The sequence below is a fragment of the Phalacrocorax carbo genome, chromosome 17, assembly GCF_963921805.1.
Source record: "Phalacrocorax carbo chromosome 17, bPhaCar2.1, whole genome shotgun sequence".
Taxonomy (NCBI): Eukaryota; Metazoa; Chordata; class Aves; order Suliformes; family Phalacrocoracidae; genus Phalacrocorax; species Phalacrocorax carbo.
The window spans coordinates 3,534,781-3,551,472 of NC_087529.1; the positions used below are offsets into that span (position 1 = coordinate 3,534,781).

General features: G+C 56.3%; 1 protein-coding gene across 1 annotated transcript in view; it reads left to right on the top strand.

The window, feature by feature from the left end:
- Positions 1-6,636: 6,636 nt before the first annotated feature.
- The window catches only part of DOC2B (double C2 domain beta), a 36,911-nt gene continuing 26,855 nt past the window's right edge, over positions 6,637-16,692 (top strand). The window contains exon 1 of the mRNA XM_064467550.1: positions 6,637-7,169. Coding sequence (XP_064323620.1) covers positions 6,839-7,169 — 331 coding nt within the window. The 5' untranslated portion in view covers positions 6,637-6,838. The remainder of the gene's footprint in view (positions 7,170-16,692) is intronic.

Consider the following 16,692-nt stretch of genomic DNA (forward strand, 5'->3'; position numbering starts at 1 on the left):
TGAAAAGCTGGGTGTGCGGAAGGCAGCGGTGCCCAGCCTGAGTGCAGCTCCGCAGGCCAGCACTCACTGCTTGTCCAAGCTGCTGTAGGGTAAGGTGCTGCTGCAGGATAAGCATTGGGCTTTGCTCCTGGCTGCCTGGAAAGTCTTGAGAAGTGATGCTGTCATCCTCCTGTAGCTGGGAGACAGTTGGGAAGGAAGGAGGTAAAAGCAGGGTAAAACTACTAAGACAAGTCAGCTGGATAATCTCAGAGGACATTGACTCCAGCTCAGAAAGGCACTGAGAGCAGATAAAATTAGCCTAATAAGAGTTGATGCTATGCAGAGCTCTCCCCTCCCTTGAATGCAGGGGATCAGGTCTGTGTTTAGCTTACAGGCACATAACAAAAAGAGGCAGAGCAACGCAAAAAGGTGGCTTTGCCTGGCCTCGCGATGGCAAACCCCTGCTAAGGCTCTGGAGTTAGGGGGAACCAAGGGCCATGAAGGAAATAAGAGGAAAAAGTCAAAAAAGGCTCATTCCTAAGAAAACATCCCTGAGGACTGGCCTGGGACAGTGCTGTGTCCCGAGAGGGGATGTCAGCGAGGGTGAAGCAGGACGAAGGCAGTTAGGGGGAGGGTTGGTGCAGGAGGGCGTTTCAGGGCAGCCAGGGCTCAGGGTCGTGCTTGGCCCAGGGCTGCCCTGGCCCCTCTCTCCTGCAAGGTTTGCTTTCTCTGGGAGGTGCTGGCTGCAAGACGGTGCAATGCAGTGGCGATAGCAGAGTGGGGAACGCGGCTCACTCTTCTGTCGAGGGCTGAACCCAAATCAACCTGCCTTTCTAACCCAGCAGAGTGAGTTGGGTGCTGCCGCCTGCCAAAGCAGCGAACTTACGGTGCTTCCCCTCTCTGCCATGGGGAGGTTCCTGAGAGCACCTAGACCAGCCCTGGGGCTGCACAGTTGCCTGCACAGGTTAGATGGGTGCTTGGGATGGGGGTGCCCCTGCTCTCACCCTGGGTTTGGGGAGCAGCGGGCGAATGGGCCACGGCTGTGCAGCTGCAGAGCTGCCCCCGCACCTCACTGGCAGGCTGCCCTGCCTGCAGGCTGCCCGGCTGCTCCCCAGCCCCGCTGGCTTTAGCATCCATGCTGAGAGACACGTGCAGGCCCGTAATGGCCAGGGGCAGCACACCTTCCCCTTTGCACCGTTCAGTTGGATTTGCCTGCAGCTTCCCCTTCCCACTGCGCACAGATCCACCCCGAGTGAATCTGTGTGTATTTAATATGTGCTCCATATAGCTAATATTTACAGCAACTGATTTTCTACTCTGGATGATTTGCAGGTGAATAATGTGTTGGAAATGGTATGTCAGAGTGCACACGCACAGCTTGTTCCCCCCCCGAACAAGAGAGTAGACATTTCACAGGACTCCAAAAACCAGTGCATTAAAATTACAAAACAAAACACCAACTATTTTGGGATTCACATCGAAATGGCAACATATGCTACGCATTAAACATCAGCCCCTACCGAAAGTTTAGCTATTCTGGTCCCATCCTGAATGGTGCTGAAGATGCGCAGAGAGCAGATGCCTCCCTACCTCCTCCTGTCCTCTTGGAAGCCCCCTTGTGGGTCCATCTGTGGGTAGCAAGTGCTGGTAAGAAAGCTGCCATCCTCCCTTGCTATAAGTTGGGTGGTTCATAAGGTCTCTGAGAACCTTAAGCAATATTCTGAGGGGAGAGGGCTCCTTCTTGCTGGCATTTGCCCTTTGCCTGGCTCTCTGAAAGGGTTTGTTTGTATCTGCTTTGTAATAGAGCGTGGGTTGTGTTTTACCACGGTGGTTTTGTTCGCAGCTAGTAATTGCTGGTTAAATCTGGTCAAATGATGGCTGTTAGCAGGGCCTGTCTGAGCACAGATAACCTCAGATATTATTCGCATAGAGGAGCAGTGGGGGCCAGGGTGCACGGGGATATCGGCATTGCCGGGGAGCCTTAATCGGCACAGCCTGGAGTAAGCCTCTTAGGATTATTTAGCCAAGTTTCCTAGTTATCATTATTATTATTGCTTTATTTAGCAAATGCAAAGGGTGTTTAACCAGGTAGAGTCCACAATGCACTCGATGGGTTCGGCCAAGCCTCCCCAGCAATCAAGGGCAGAGATCTTTCAAGGGAAGCAGCCTTGTTGCCGGTAGCTGTACATCAGCCAGAAGACAGTGCCTCGCGTGAGCCAAGGAACAAGGCACATGTTGCTTTTCAATTAACCCCCTTCCCATGTGCACAGCCATGCTGGAGCTAAGCTCCTCCGAAGAAGAAAGAAATATGTTTCATACCTACCAGCGGGGTGGACTGAAGACAATGAAGGTTCTGAGTCATCCCGAAGGGATGGAAGGGTCTCTTCCAGCAGCGTTGGCAGAGCTGGGCTGACAGTGTGGTTATCCCCTCTTCCTGGCCCTGCAGCCAGGTTGGGCTGGCGCTACCTGCTGGCACCCTCTCACGCCTATAAGGCTCTGGGAACTTGCTGTGGCTTAACACAGGCTTAAAAATGGCTGGGTAAAAGCAGAAAGAAAGCTTGGGCTGTGCAGGCTGCTGCTGCCTTGTGTCACCTCCCTGGGTGACTGTCAAACCTCCCTGCTCCCAACCTGCAGTGGGTCCCCCTGAGTTCAAGGGTGTGTGAGATCCGGAGGCAGTTCCTCCAAAAGGAGGCTTTAATTTGGCATCAGCTCTTCATGCACCCTTCAGGCTCATGTATTCTCCAGCAGCACCGGCAGAGCAGAGGGTTTCTGTGAGATCATTTGGGTTTGAGCTGACAAAGTATTAAATAAAGAACCGGTGGATCAGCCATCGAATCTCTGGTAAGCGGTGGGGATGTGCAGTCCTGCTGCTGTACTTTTCATCTGGAAAGGAATTGATTAAACTAGAGTCAGCCCTTATTCTTGTCGATGTAAACCTGGAGTAACGTACAGCAGAATTTGATGCTGAAATAAATATGGTTGAAGTGTGTCCTGAGGACAGCGTGTATTTTTGGATGCATGTTTAATCTACATGCTACTGTTTTTGTTTGCTGTAGGAATGCTCCTTCTGTTTGCCCAGCACCGGCAGGACAGCTCCGCAGTCACATAAGGAAGCTGGGCTGCTGCATGGCTCTGCACAGGGTGAGTTAGCGGCACAGGCTTTGTTTGGGATGAGCTTAAGTCTCTACTTGTGCCCATTGTTAAAGCCTAAGCTGTCCTGGGACAGGATCCTTTTCTGAGCCTGGGCTAGAGCTGGAGTGATGGCTCCTGCATCCCACATCCCAGCTCTCATTATGGGATGCTCTTGGCACACCAGCCCGTGCCCTCGTCTGATGTGGGCACTGAACCACTCTGTTGCCCCTGAGAACAAGCTGCTGAAGTGCAGTGTCGTGTGTGCTGACCTCAGGATGTTGTCACGACTTTGACACACCATAGAGAAGAAGCATGGCTGCTGGCAGGGGTGATGTGCTCTTCATCATCCCGCTCCTGCTTTGATGTTGACTCTCTGATGGCCATCTTCACCTCCTCTAAGGGAGGGTCCCCCCTCACTCCAGGGATGGAGTATCCTCCTGCAGAGTGGCTCTGCTCCCTGCCAGGCAGAGCTGCCGGTCCCACTGCTGAAAGCAGCCACACGATATTTAAACTATCTCCCCTCTTGCCAGGCTGGTGAGGAAGCCAGCGTTCCCCCTTCTGGGGAAATGAAGGCTGCGTGCACGGGCACTGCAGTAGCTCTGAATCACCCCGGCAGAGCGAGGGATCAAACCAAGTCACATTCCAGGGCATTAGACAGACGGTGGGAATTAAAAGCTTTACCTGGAAACTGGCTTTGTACCTCCAAGCCCTGCTTTTGTCCCCAGCCCAACTCTATTTTTGTCCCTTTTGCCTTCTGTGTTGTCGTGTGTCATGTATGCCGGTGCCTGGTTCTGCAGCCAGCCCCAGCCACATTTGGGGGAGCCCTCAGTAAACATTGGGCTGTGCAGCCGAGGAGGAAACATTCAGGCAGTGTGAGACAGTAGGAAAAATGTGGTTTATCAAAAACAAGCTGCTCTGGGACTCATTAAAAGCTAAGGAAAGGCTCCAGCTGCTTTCAGTAGGCTTGGGATCAGTCAGAGACTAGAAAGTCCCATCTGGGCTATTAGCAGTAAGTCTTGTTTTTGTTTCTTTCAACCTGTAAGGTCTGGGGACAGGGTGTCCCTTGGGGGCCAGTCCTGCCCTGACAGCAGGGAAGTTTGCCTGCTTCGGCTCTGTCTTTGCTTTTCCCTTAATCTGGTCCCCGCGTGCACCCTGCCCCTTGTGTCACCGGCTGCTCTCTGCGTCCCTGGGTGAGCTGCGCATCTCCCATCGGCGCTGCTGGGCCTCGATCCCGGCTGTGGGCTGTCAGCGGTGCGGGGAAGCTTTCGGGGTGCTGCATGACATGGGAGGAGGCAGAGATCAGGGGTTCACCTTAATTCCCAGAGCCTTGATTTTCTGACCTGTAAAACAATCCTTTTCTATTTGAGTCTTGTGCTCTTTGAGGAAACATTTGAAATAATGATGCTTTTGTAATGGCAATGATGACATTAGGCTCTCATACATAACTTTATTTATTTATTTATTTACTTACCGTTTCTTAGTGGGAATTGCTGCTATTTTCTGGGCATCAGGCCCAATTTTTGCTTCGTTCTGTCTGAGTCCACACTGCATCCTGGATGCTGCACCCAAAGATGGAGCCTGTGTGGATGAGCACATCCAGGCTGCTCCAAACATGGAGGCAGCTCTTTGTGCCTTCCCTGACGTTCCCACCCATCGTCTTGCCACCCACGAGATTCTCAGCCTCGACCACACGAACGTGAAGGGGGTGGCATTTCCAGCTGAATTAATATGCTAGGAGTCCTTGGATGTGGGAAGGGGGTTAAACTGTCTCAGGCTGGATCTGCTGTTGGACCTTGCTGCAAGAGAGCAGTTTGTCTCCTGGCAGAGCAGCACAGATCACCTCTGCACAGTAAGTGGGAGCAACCTCAAAGCGAAAATATGGCAGAGGGAGGAAGGAGCGGCTGAGCGCTCTCCTGTTCTCCCAGGTCATCAGAGTATCCATGTGCATCATGTCTTAGGTACAGAGTGATGACAAGTTTGGATGCTTTGGGAGAGAAATGTTTGCTTCCCAGCGAGAAGTAAATTAGGTTAGTTTGCCTAGTGTCAGTATGTTATGAGTCAGGAAAGTTCATTAACATTTACCAAAATGCGAATTAAAATTTCTATTTTTCATTAGACAAAAAGGTTGGGTGTCATTTTGCTGGGTTTCGGGGAAAATTCTCCAAAGAACGGAGCTTTATTTTTAACAGATATCTGCATGCCAGCCTGCATGAGACTGCAGTTCTCTATGCATTGATATCGGATCCGTGTGTTGTCAGGTTACCTGGTGGTACCCGCTGTGATCGGCTTGCCATGGTGGTGGGTGACCAGCGCACGCAGTGTGTCCCAGCTTCACACCAGACTCACCGTGCCAGAGCCCGCAGAAAGTCTGCACTGGGCGAGCTGCCCCTACAAAATATTTCAGACACATTTTTCTGGACAGGGTGAGTTTCTATGCAGTGTTTTGCGCCATGTTCTCGCAGCATTTCTCTTCTGGCACTCCTTGCTCAAAAGTCCACTTCCAGTAGCTTGTGGAACCATGGATTTATTGATTTAAACACGGGAGAGATTAGGTAAAAACACCAATTTGAGACAACTACCCGAGCAAACAACAGCTCAGCATTTACCAGGTTGCCCGTGGCAGGCTGCAGGGAGCCTGTCCCCTTCCCGGCTGGTGGTGGGGCCCCGTCCCTGCCTGGAAAGGTTGCTGGAGAAGTGCTGAGCATGGCTGAGCTGGCTGTGGGCTGTGACCCAGCCCATCACTCGCTCTTCTGCGATGCTTTACCTGCTGCATTGCTCTATACTGGCAAACACAGGCTGGCTGGGAGAGGCTGTGCCGGCTGGGCTGCGAGCAAGTGCCATGTGTTGCTTCAGTCCCTGGTGCGCTCCCAGCCCCAGAGGCTGCAGGCAGCTCGCACAGCCAGCCCGGCTCGTGCCGGGCTCCAGAGGGGGGGCATTGCTGTGGGCCGGGGCCAGCGACGGCAGCGGGGCACCAAATCTGTGCTGCCCCTGCCCCTGCGAGCAGCGGCGTGGCTGGAGCTGGGAGCCGGCTGTGTGCCACCCGCGCCCCTGCTCAGTATGCAGCAGAGCATCTCCCTGGCACGGCCCTGCAGTGAGCCGGGAGGGCACGGGGGCCGCCACAGTCCCCAGGGGCTGGGGCAGCCCTGCTTCCCTCTCCACAGCTGCCAGGGAGGCGATGCAACAGGACAGCGGCTCCCGACCCCGCACGGTGACCTTCCCCACTCTGGAGAGGTCTGGTGGGGGCGATCCCCGCTGTGGCAGGGAGATGGGATGAACGGGTGCAGGGAGGCTGGGCTTCAACCCAACTTCTGCATTGCTCCCCCTGGGCATGGCGGGGCTTTGATGGGGAAAGGGCAGAGGGCTGGCTGCCCACGCTGGTAGCCGTGGGGTGGCGGGCCGGCCACAGCCCTCATTTCTCTGCTGCTGGGTACCGCTTTGTTGCTAGCTGGTGACATCACCCGAGAGCCCACCCCCTGCCTCTTATCCGTCTCTCCGTCTAGCTCACTTATTCACAGGCAGCGCTGGCAGGATCAGGGACTGTGTGAGAGCCGGAGCTGGCGGCAGCAGCATGCGTGCGGCGTCTGAGGCTCAGGGCGCGAGAACCACGTAAGGTGCCCGCCGGAGCTTCCCCCCTCGCCTGCCTCTGCTTCCCCCAGCAGAAACTTCACGGCTCCCTTGCACACAGTCCGGGCTTCTCCGGGGGAGCTTGGCGCCGACAGCCGCATGCATGACACTCCGAAAAGGAGAGAAAATGACCATAAGTATCCAGGAGCACATGGCTATTGACGTCTGCCCCGGCCCCATCAAACCCATCAAGCAAATCTCCGACTACTTCCCCCGCTTTCCCCGCGGGCTCCCCGCCGCCGTCGGCCGCAGCACTGCCCTGCGCTCCGCCGTCAGCCAGCCCTCCGTCAGCCCCGCCGAGGCCCCCCGCGAGGAGGACGAGGATGTGGACCAGCTTTTCGGGGCGTATGGCACGACACCCGCGGAACAGCCGGCCAAGTGCCAAGCACCTGAGGAGGTGGTGGACCCCGAGGGCTACGAGTCCGACGACTGCAGTGAGTTCCTAAGTTTTCAGGGGAGTTTGCTGGGTGCTGAGGGCAAGGGTGGGTCTTAGGACTGGTCTCCCATCTTGCTGCCTGAGCCGTGCGCCCTTCCCGGCTGCCGGCCATGCTGTCCATCCCTGGGATTACATTGCAGCAGTGACAAGCCCTCTGCTCTAGCCAGGGAGGCTGTCACAGCATGGCTCCAACGCTGCCCCTGGGTGGAGGGAGGCCCTGGGAGTGTCCCTGCTGCAGCCAGGCTGGCCGCTGGACCCAAACTAGGGAAGTCTCCCAAGAGCCACCAGTTGCTGTGCTTTGCCGTTGTGGTTGATGCACTTCTCTGCCTCATCCCTGCTCGGCTCCTTGCCCCCGAAGGCTGCCAGCTGGGCTCAGACCCTTCGGTTAATCCGTCTCGGTGGTGCAGCCTGCTCCAGCCACGCTGCTGATTAGCTGGCGATACGCTCCAGCATCGCCCAGCTTCAGACCGGGGAGATTTGTTCGGAATGACATCTGCCCGGGAAATCTCTGCCCTCTCCCTCGGCAAACTCCGGCATGTCATTCCTCACCCTCCAGCTGCAGAGAGCGCCCTGCGTGAGACCGGGGTGGGGGTGTGTGGGGGGGGGCTTTTGAACAGAAAGCTTTGGTTCTGGTAGATGCAGGTGTTTGCAGTGAGGTTTAACCCCTCCCCACCCAAAACGTCCTTCCCACCCAGCTCGGTGGAGCTTGCAGGCTGCAAAGCAGCTGCTGTCTGGCTCGGCCAGCCGTGGTGGCTGGGATAGCGCTGCTTTCCCTGAGGTCGGTAAAAACGCAAGGTCTTGATTCAGCCCAGTCGTTAGGGGCCAGATCCTGTGAGGGGCTGAGCACGAAGTTTGGAGCTGGGAGATGCAGAGGAAGGGAGTCAGTGCTGCTGAGCGGTGCTGCGTGCACGTCCTGGGGGAAGGGGGAGGCTGAGCTCCCCAAACGCTGAGCTGTTTACGGCCCAGCGCCGGACAGGTGGTGGTTTTCCCTGTGCAAAATGTCACAGCCCTGCCTCGGCATCACTCCCTTGCTCCCAGGTGCGGGGCTGGCCTGGGCTGCTGTCAGCTATGCACGACCCTAGGAAGAGCTCCCCGAAGGGCTGTGCTTGCTGCAAGGTGGCATGGCCTCCCCTGTGCCCCCCTCTGCCCGCCAACCACCAGCCACGGCTCTGGGAGAGGCTGCGGTCGGTGCAAGCCCCAGACTGACGCTCCCTCTCTCCCCATCATGGTGTTGGGATCATGCTTTCTTTGGAAAAGGTGAGAGCTGCTGTGCTTCCAAGGAGAACATCTCCGCTAAGCCACGTTTGTCCCAGTTGGGCACTTAACAGTGACTTTAACTGGATTTGGGTTATTTGCTCCTCTAATTATTAGATTGTCTTTGCTCATCCTGGCAATAGAGATGGGAGCAACCGGGCTTTAGGGCCAGAGGCGTGTGCGGGAGCGAAAGTGCTCAGAGCCGTGGGGTGCAGCACTTTCACTGGGTGGCTCATGGGGAGATTGCCCAGGGTGCTGCCTTCTGCATTTAGCTCCGCCAGCGATGCTGGAAACGGCTTGGCTTGGTGCTGGGGCCAGCGGGTGTTTGTCTCGCTCTGGCTGGTGTTAGGAGGAGAGTTTCCTGCAGCGTAACAGGTGTCAGGCAAACTGCTGAGGCTGTTTTGCCAGATGTGGTAGGTTTTCCACTGGCAAAGGCACAGCGGTGCCAGGAGTGGAGCAGGGAGGTGGCACTGCTGGTGGCAAATCTCTGGGGACAGCACAGGATGGTCCCAGCTGCTCGCAGGGCACTGGCTGGCACAAATGTGCAGGATAAGACTATCACTCCTCCATGTTTAGCAGCCAAGTTGCAAAGCTAGATGAGGCCTTGCTGGCCCCATTTCCCAGGCGGGGAGCTGGGAGGGGACTCATGTAGCCTGACTTGAGCCATCAGCTACGCTGGGGAGCGTCTTTCAGCTCCTCTGTGTCCCTGGCGGGTGATTCAGGGCTGCTGCATTAGTCACCTGCACTAAATTTCCCCTGGGGAGCCTGTCTCCATCTGTACGGCAGAACAGTGTTGGGGGTTAGGCGGTGTCAGTTCCCTCTGGCAGCACACAGGGTTTGGGGAGTTGACCGAGGTCTCTGGGGACGGTGGTGTCGGAGCCTGGGTTCAGTGCCCACAAGTCAAGGGCTTGCTGGTCAGGGGTGCGTCTTGCCTCGCTCCCTAGAGATGCTCCCAGCACAGCCCCCAGAGAGGTGCAGGGAGAGGGTTTTGCCATGGCAGAATCCATCGGGAGGAAGAGGAAAGGATGGCTCCCTCCCGTTTGTCCCACCTGCCTGCAGGTTTCCCTCTTCCACCACCGAAGCGGTGGTGCTGGCTGCGGGCTGGGAGGAGAACAGCTGCCCCTGCCTGGAGAAATGCAGCATTTGTCTGGGTTTCCCCTACACTCATTCCTGCCTGGGGTTACTTTCTCCAGCCTGGTGCTTCTGGCATTCCAGTAGCCTGACGGCTGACAGGCCGCGTTGCTCAGTCACCGCAGCACTGCAGGATGGCATCGGGCAGGGGTGGACTGGAGCTGCCAGCCTCCCTGCCTGCCCTCCGGCACCCCTGGCAGGGCTGCAGGGAGTGGTGCAGGGTAGGTCCTGCCTGCGCCCTACTGCAGCTCACCTGGGCTGCCTCCCTGCACCGCATCTCTTAATCTTTTGCTGAGTGGTGTTCCTGACCCCATCGGCATCTTGGGAGGTGCCCGCGGAGCCAGCAGGAGCTCCCCTCCTCCGGATGGCCTCTTCCTGGGACGTGGGCAGCCCCAGAGCAGGGCAGCCCTGGGAGAAGCATCAACGTCTGCTCCCATCTAAGCAGGGTGGCCTGACGCAGCGGTTTGGCATCCACAGGGAGCAGGGACGTGTGTTTGTGTGTATGCGTGCATGCATTTGGCGCTTTGGAAAACCAAGCACTCCAGGGCTGCAGGAGGAAGGTGGGATCCCTCCAGAGATGGGCAGGGACCCGGCTGAGGTGCGGTGGGGTGGAAGGGACCCACTGCCACGGGCAGATGGCACTGGTCACTGGGAGGCTGATGCAGAGGCTTGGGCTGATGGCTTTGGGGCATGTGGGGCTGAGGCCAGTGGTTCGGGGCACCGCACTGCGGCCCTGCGGAGCCGGGGAGCACAGTGCTCAGGGCTCTGGAGGTGTCGAGGAAAACAAGCGTGGTCCCCACAGGGCAGCTGTAAGCAGCCTGTTGAATGCAGTGAGTGGCAAGGAGCAAGCAGGGCCAGGGAGCTGACAGAGCAGATAATGAGCGGAGACACTGGGGCTGGCTCTGGGAGCACTGGGAATTGCATGGAGTCGGCCCTTCCCATCAGACCTGCCAGCAGTGCTGCTGTGAGGATTTGCAGGATCTTAGTCGGCACGCTCTGCCAGCCCAGGGCCCTTAGGAGAGGTACTTGTCACTGCCCTATGCCTCCTCTGTGCCCACTCTGCAGAGACACTCCAGGACTGGAGCCCAGGCTGTACAGAGCAGAACTCTTCCCACAGCGGGTTTGTCCCCGACAGAGCTGCTGAGGAGGAGGAATGAGGCAGGAGAGGTGGGGAAACGTGTTTGGTACAAACCCTGCAGAAGGGTAGTTTGGTGCTCCTGGACCAGCCCTAGCATCTGCTGTGAGCTGAGAGAACCAGCAGGGATTTGGGGGTGGGAAGGGAGGGGATTTGCTCCTACTGCCTTGGTTCACCTGGCTCTCACCTCGGCTTTGCTTCCCCTGGCTGGTGCCCACCCAGAGACAGCAGCGGTGCCCTGGCCCCTGGGGTCCCCAGCCACCAGGGATGCTTCCCACCTAGGCAGGAGGTGCACTGCCAGGGGAACTTGGTTCACAAGAAAAATAAGCAAATACCAGCTAGGTGGCAACGTGCCACCTGCGAGGAGCTGGGTCTCTCCTCCCAGCTCCCCTGATTCCGAGCAAATTGCCGCCCCTCGAGTGGCTCCGCAGCATCAGTGTGAATCTGTACCTGACAGATTTTTAAAGGTCTGAAATCTCTGCGCAAGCAGCACAGAGGTAGAAATACAGCCCCTCTGAGGGAGTGCTGCTGTGGCTGCTCTCACTGGGGGACAGCACTGGACAGTGGCCGTTCTTCTTCTGTAACATGCAAGCTTCTAGCGCTTGAAGAAATGCTCCGTTCCCCTGAGCCGCTGCTTGGCTTTGGAGCGAGGCTGCAGCCAGCCCTGGAATTTCCTCCCTCCTCATATGTGTTTGGCTCGGGGTTTTTGGATGGGGAGGCAGCCCGAGAGCAGGGGCTTGCAGCAGAAGCCGGTGTTTCTGGACGAGCTGCCCCGTACTGTTCCTGCCAGTGCTCTGGGGCTGTTTATATATGTACAAACCCAGCCAATTTTATAGCATGCCCAGCTTTATTCATGGGAGGAGCAGGCTCGCAAGCTCCTGAGCTGCGGCAGCATAAAAACGACTTCTCCAAACTACAGCTGAGAGGCCTGTCCTGGCGCACGGCTGCTCGTGACGCCTGCTGCAAGCAATGCCACAGAAGTTATTTAGGAAGACTCTTATTTTGAGCAAAGAAGATAATTACGCAGTCAAAGCCGTCATGCAGATATTAATTACTGGCTGCTTAAAGACGTAAAGAAGAATGGGGTGCAGGGTTTGCAAGTCACCTGGCGATGCTTTTGGCCAGACAGGAGGAGGCAGGAGAGACGACGAGGGGAAATGTGCATTGAAACGATGAGGATATTTACTCCTGAAACGCAGCTCCTTAGCATATGCTGCCACTGCTATTTATAACCTTTGAATCGTCTTTTCAATCCTGATAAGGCCAAAAGAAGTATTTTTTTACTCAGGAAACTAAACAAACCACTGCTGATTTCTGCAGAGCCTGGGGCATGGTTTTGCCAGCGGTACCACGACCCGAGCTGCCCACACCAAAGAAGCGTGTGTAGGTACCGGCCAGCGTTGGACCCAAGGTTTGAGGGCATCAGGGAGCTTGTAACCCTCCTAAGGGAGGTGACTTTGGATTAGCTCCTGTCTGCTTGCCTGCAGGATACCCAGGTACCAAGAAGGTGCTGGGGTGAGCTCTTGCCCTTTCCTGCTGGCTGCCCCGTCGGTGGTGCTGCACGTCTGGTGTTCCTGGCCCTCCGAGGAGCCAAGGAGCCTTCAGCCCCCTGAGATGCTCATTCCCAGTGGGTGCCCATGGCTGGGGACACCCTGAAGTGCTGGGGATACTTGTGGGTCACCTGGCGGGGCCGGTACACAAGCGTGAGCAGGGTCTGTCCGGGCATCCCTCCTCCAACAGTGATGGAAAGAGCATATGGGCTGTGGCCTCCAGGGTCTCTGCTAATGAAGGAGCCGTGCAGCTGCTGGTTAATGAGGGCCCCTCCTCCTGCCTGGCTCCCACCCTCCCCAGCAGCCTGCCCAGCCCTTCGCCTTGCCCTGGTCCCGGTGTGCGGGACAGGAGATGATGCCTGGCTGGAGGAGGGAGGCTCCCTGCTCCGTGGTGGCTCTGCCACCCTCATCCCTTCACTGATGCCCCTCGCCCCAATGGGCTCGAGCCCAAGGGGTTCCCAGATCTTTCATCTTTTTATTTAACACTGAAGCCAATTTTGGGGGGTTGTTAATTGCAATACTGTATTTCATTAAAGGGAGAGATTTGAAGGCCATCTCTAAATTGAAATTGCTGAAAGTCTAATTGCTGCTGACATCAGGGACCATTTAGTGCTGTAAAACATAATTGCATCTCTGAACTGTTCTGAGCAGATAAGTGTTCCTCTGAACACTCCTCCTGGAGAAGACAGAAAAGCTGATGAGTATCCATCAACCATGCTCGTGAAGGAGCAGCTCCCAGTTCCAGAGCTTGCCAGGGGCTGGCGCTGTGTCTCCGAAATGAAGACGTATTAATTGCCATAGATTTTAAGTGAAAACCCCACGACAAGACAGGGAGCAGCTGCAAGAAAGAAGAGTTGTGCTTGTTCCTCACTCCTGGTCCTGCTGAATTCAACCACATCCGTGGAGCTCCCGAGGAAGGAAGACCTCCTGCCTGTGTGTTGGATTCGGACCCTGCTGGCTTTTTACGTATGATTGGGAACATCCTTCCCTGCCTGCAGCAATGGACCAGACTCCCATGATGCTGCCAACTGGCACCACGTGGTCCAGGCGCTGACGAGAATGTCCGTGTTCCGTCATGGTGTGCTGCCCGTGGGACATGTCCCAAAACCTTCCACAGGACACCTTTTTCATAGAGCAGCTCACAGTGATGCTGACTTTCAGAAATGTCCCGTTTACACCTGCCTTTACCCTCTTCCCTGGCTGATGCGGAAACCCTCAGCAATGCCTGTGGCTGTAGGTTCGTGCCAGAGGTCAGTGCTGCCATCAGACCTGGGGGTTTACAGCCGTCAGGGTCTGCAGCACATTGACTCAGGACCTGGTGGGGTCCCTGACAAGCCTCTCGCCCTCTCCCGGCAGAGGCGCACGAGTTGCAGGCAGCGGCCCAAGAGGGTCTGTGCGCAGACCAGGAGCGCTGTGGGTGCTGGGCAAGCTCAGCCTCAGCTGTGGGAGGCTGCTGGGGCTGTAACCGTCGGGGTCTTCAGGGCCTCACTCCCACATGGGTCAGGTAGTCAGTCCTCGAGCTGCCCCAGTGCTCACTGCCCGCGCTGCCCTGCTGTGTGCTGCTGGGCCGGGACGAGGTGCTGCTGCACCCAGGGAGGCAGGAGCGCACGCAGCCACCTGCCAAAGCCATCTTCAGCCGTCCTGCTTGGAAATGGCAAGGAATAATTTCTGTTCCTCCTGAGGAGTCATTTACCAACATTTTACATGGGGCTGTAAGTGCACAGAATTACTTGCTGCCTTTCAGGACCTTTAAAATTATCTCCATTGCAGAGGAAAATTAAAGCAATGGAAGAATAGGGACCTATCTTTTATAGTGCATTAAAAAATACCCAGTCTGAAGGTTACTGAACCTGTGCTTTCTGTAAAGGAGAGCTAATCCAGACAATCCCCAGCAGTCTTTTTACTGCTCTACTCAGATCTCCCTGGCACAAAATCCATGAGCAGGTTATCTTGGGAGCAGCAATGCTGATAAGCAGAGGGACTTAAGGCTTTTGGACTTCTTTTTAATTAGTTCTATAGTGGGTTGTTTGTGCATACCTCAATTTCTTCCAGCATAGAGCCTTGCTGGGCTTTCTAATGGCAGTCGCAACATGAAAGCTTCCCTGACTTTGGGACATAAGGAGCCCATGCAATCATCGGTTCCCTCCTCTGTGGGCTGTGCCGAAGCTCGTGGGTCTGTGCTGCAAGCGTCGGTGCCTCTTCCATGTCTTGAGCATCTCTTGGGCTGAGAAACTCTTCTCCTTGGGGTGTCCCAGGCCACCGAGGGGGCAGATCTGCCACCCCGCATGGGCCAGGCAAGGGCACGCAGCCTGCAAGGACAGGGGCTGGATGAAGCAGCAGAGCACAGATTTGTCACCACATTTTGTCTTTCATCCCGCAGGTATAAATAGAAGCTACTTCAGCCGCCCCGTCACCCTGGGCACTGATGGGAAATGTCAGCAATAAACAATTTCTGCCGACTCCACCAACAAGGGCAGGAGCGGCGCTGTGCCAGGACACCGCTCTGCCCGCAGGCTCCAGGCGCGCTCGCCGTATCCCACGGCTAAGCCCGGAGATGCATCTGCTGGTTATGCTGGCCTCTAATAATTTTGTGGCCCACTGAATTAATCAAAATGCCCAAAGGTCAGTGGGAGAAGAGGCCGCGTTCCTGTGCAAGTCAGATTTATTTTCCTTTTTAGAGCCTGTGTTAAATGCCAGAGACTGGCTGGCACCTTCCCATCAATCTCTCCCAATTCATGGGGAGGAAAGAGGGTCAGAACCTGCTAATGAGTGGAGCTCTCCTAATGGTTATTTTATCATTGGAGCAGAATAATTGTAATAATAATGATACATCCTGCCTGCTGTCTGCAGAGTGCAAAGCTGCCTTTGTAATGCCGGACAAAGACATTTATTTATATTTTTTTTTATTTGCAGCCTGTATGATTAGAGGGCAGTGTTCAGAACAGCCCAGTCGAGTTAAATACGTCTAGTAACAGCGCTTTCAGTCTAATTGCTGCCCTTTTCTTTTTTAGGCACTCGCTCCCCTAATTAAGAGCACAATCAAGTTGCATCTCAGCTGCGAGGATGGGTGGGAGAAGGGAGGCAATCAAAGAAGGGTGATTCGGCCGCTTTGCGGAGGGCCCTGTTCCGAGCAGGGTGGGTCCCTGGGTGGCCGCTGCAGCCTGGAGGCTATGGGCCCGATCCTGCTGCCTGGAGATGGCAGGTCTCCCGCAGCCAGGGCTGCATGTGCTGTTGGCAGTTTTGCAGGAGGGGGTGAGAGCAGGGAGACCTGTGTTTTGGTGTTGGCTTGCCTGGCTGCTCCTGCGGCGTGCTACCCGCTCTGGGAGCGCTGGGCTGATGTCCCATGGGGTTCTGCACGGAGCTGTTGTGGGCTGCAGGTGGCTCCAGCCCTGGATTCAGCCGGAGGTCTCCTGCCATCTCCTTAGGCCCCTGAGCAACGCTGGGGCCAGTCTGCCGGGGAGCGGCCGGCCGGGGACGCAGGCAGCGCGAGCGCCAGCCTTGTGTCTGCATTCACCGCTGTGCTGGATCCGCCACCCGGCAGCGCGTCCCCAGGAGGTAACGGCGACAGCGTGGCTGTGAATGCACCACAGTGCTCTGCTCCTGCGGGAGACGTGTCCTCGGCATCCGCCGCCCCGCTGCATCCCGGCTCTGGCGGCTGCGCTCGCCCTCGGCTCTGTGGTGGCACCTTAGCTGCCAAAGCCCAAGTTAGCCTGATCTCTTTTGGCATCTCCATACGGCCGCGTTTTTAAGCAATTAGCACAACGTGTTCTGATGATGTTTCCGTATCCCTCTGATGAAGGCAGACTCTTCCTTGGGAATTGAGACTCATCATCAACGAAAAAGATCCCTGCCTGGAGGAAGACCCCTGCAGGGCTGGAGAAGAGCTGGGGATGGAGCCTGGCAGGGCTGGGGGGAGCCATGCATCCCTGTCGGTGCCCTCCTGCCTGCTTGCAGCTCCGAGACGAATGGGAGCTGCTCACGGTTTGCTTGTGGGCTGCCAGCACTGGGGAGCAGGACCTTAGTCCCCAGCTGCAAACCAAGCATCTGCTGCTGTGTGACGGTCCTTTTGGGTTTTGCCTGTCTTGCCGGGGCAGGGCTCCTGCTCCCCTCATCCCCTGGGGCAGGTTGCGGCGCCGAGGGGACAGGAGGCTTTGTCGGTATTTCCTGGCCGAAGTCTGTTTTTACGCCAAGCTTTTAATTTGTTTTATAAATTGCCAAATTTAGCAGGCTAAGCTGCGGGCCCCCTTCTGTGATAAAAATAAAATAACAGCTTGAACTTGGGAGGGTGGAGTGGCGGGGCTGGCAGGAAGCAGCTGATTAAAGGGCAGGTGGAAATGATGAGGCTCCGAAACCGGAGGCTTCATCTTCCGCTCTTGAACGAAAAAGCAGATTTGTCGAATTTTGCTGACTTGGCTTTCGCCTGTGTGCCGTGGAGCCTCCCGCTACACCTG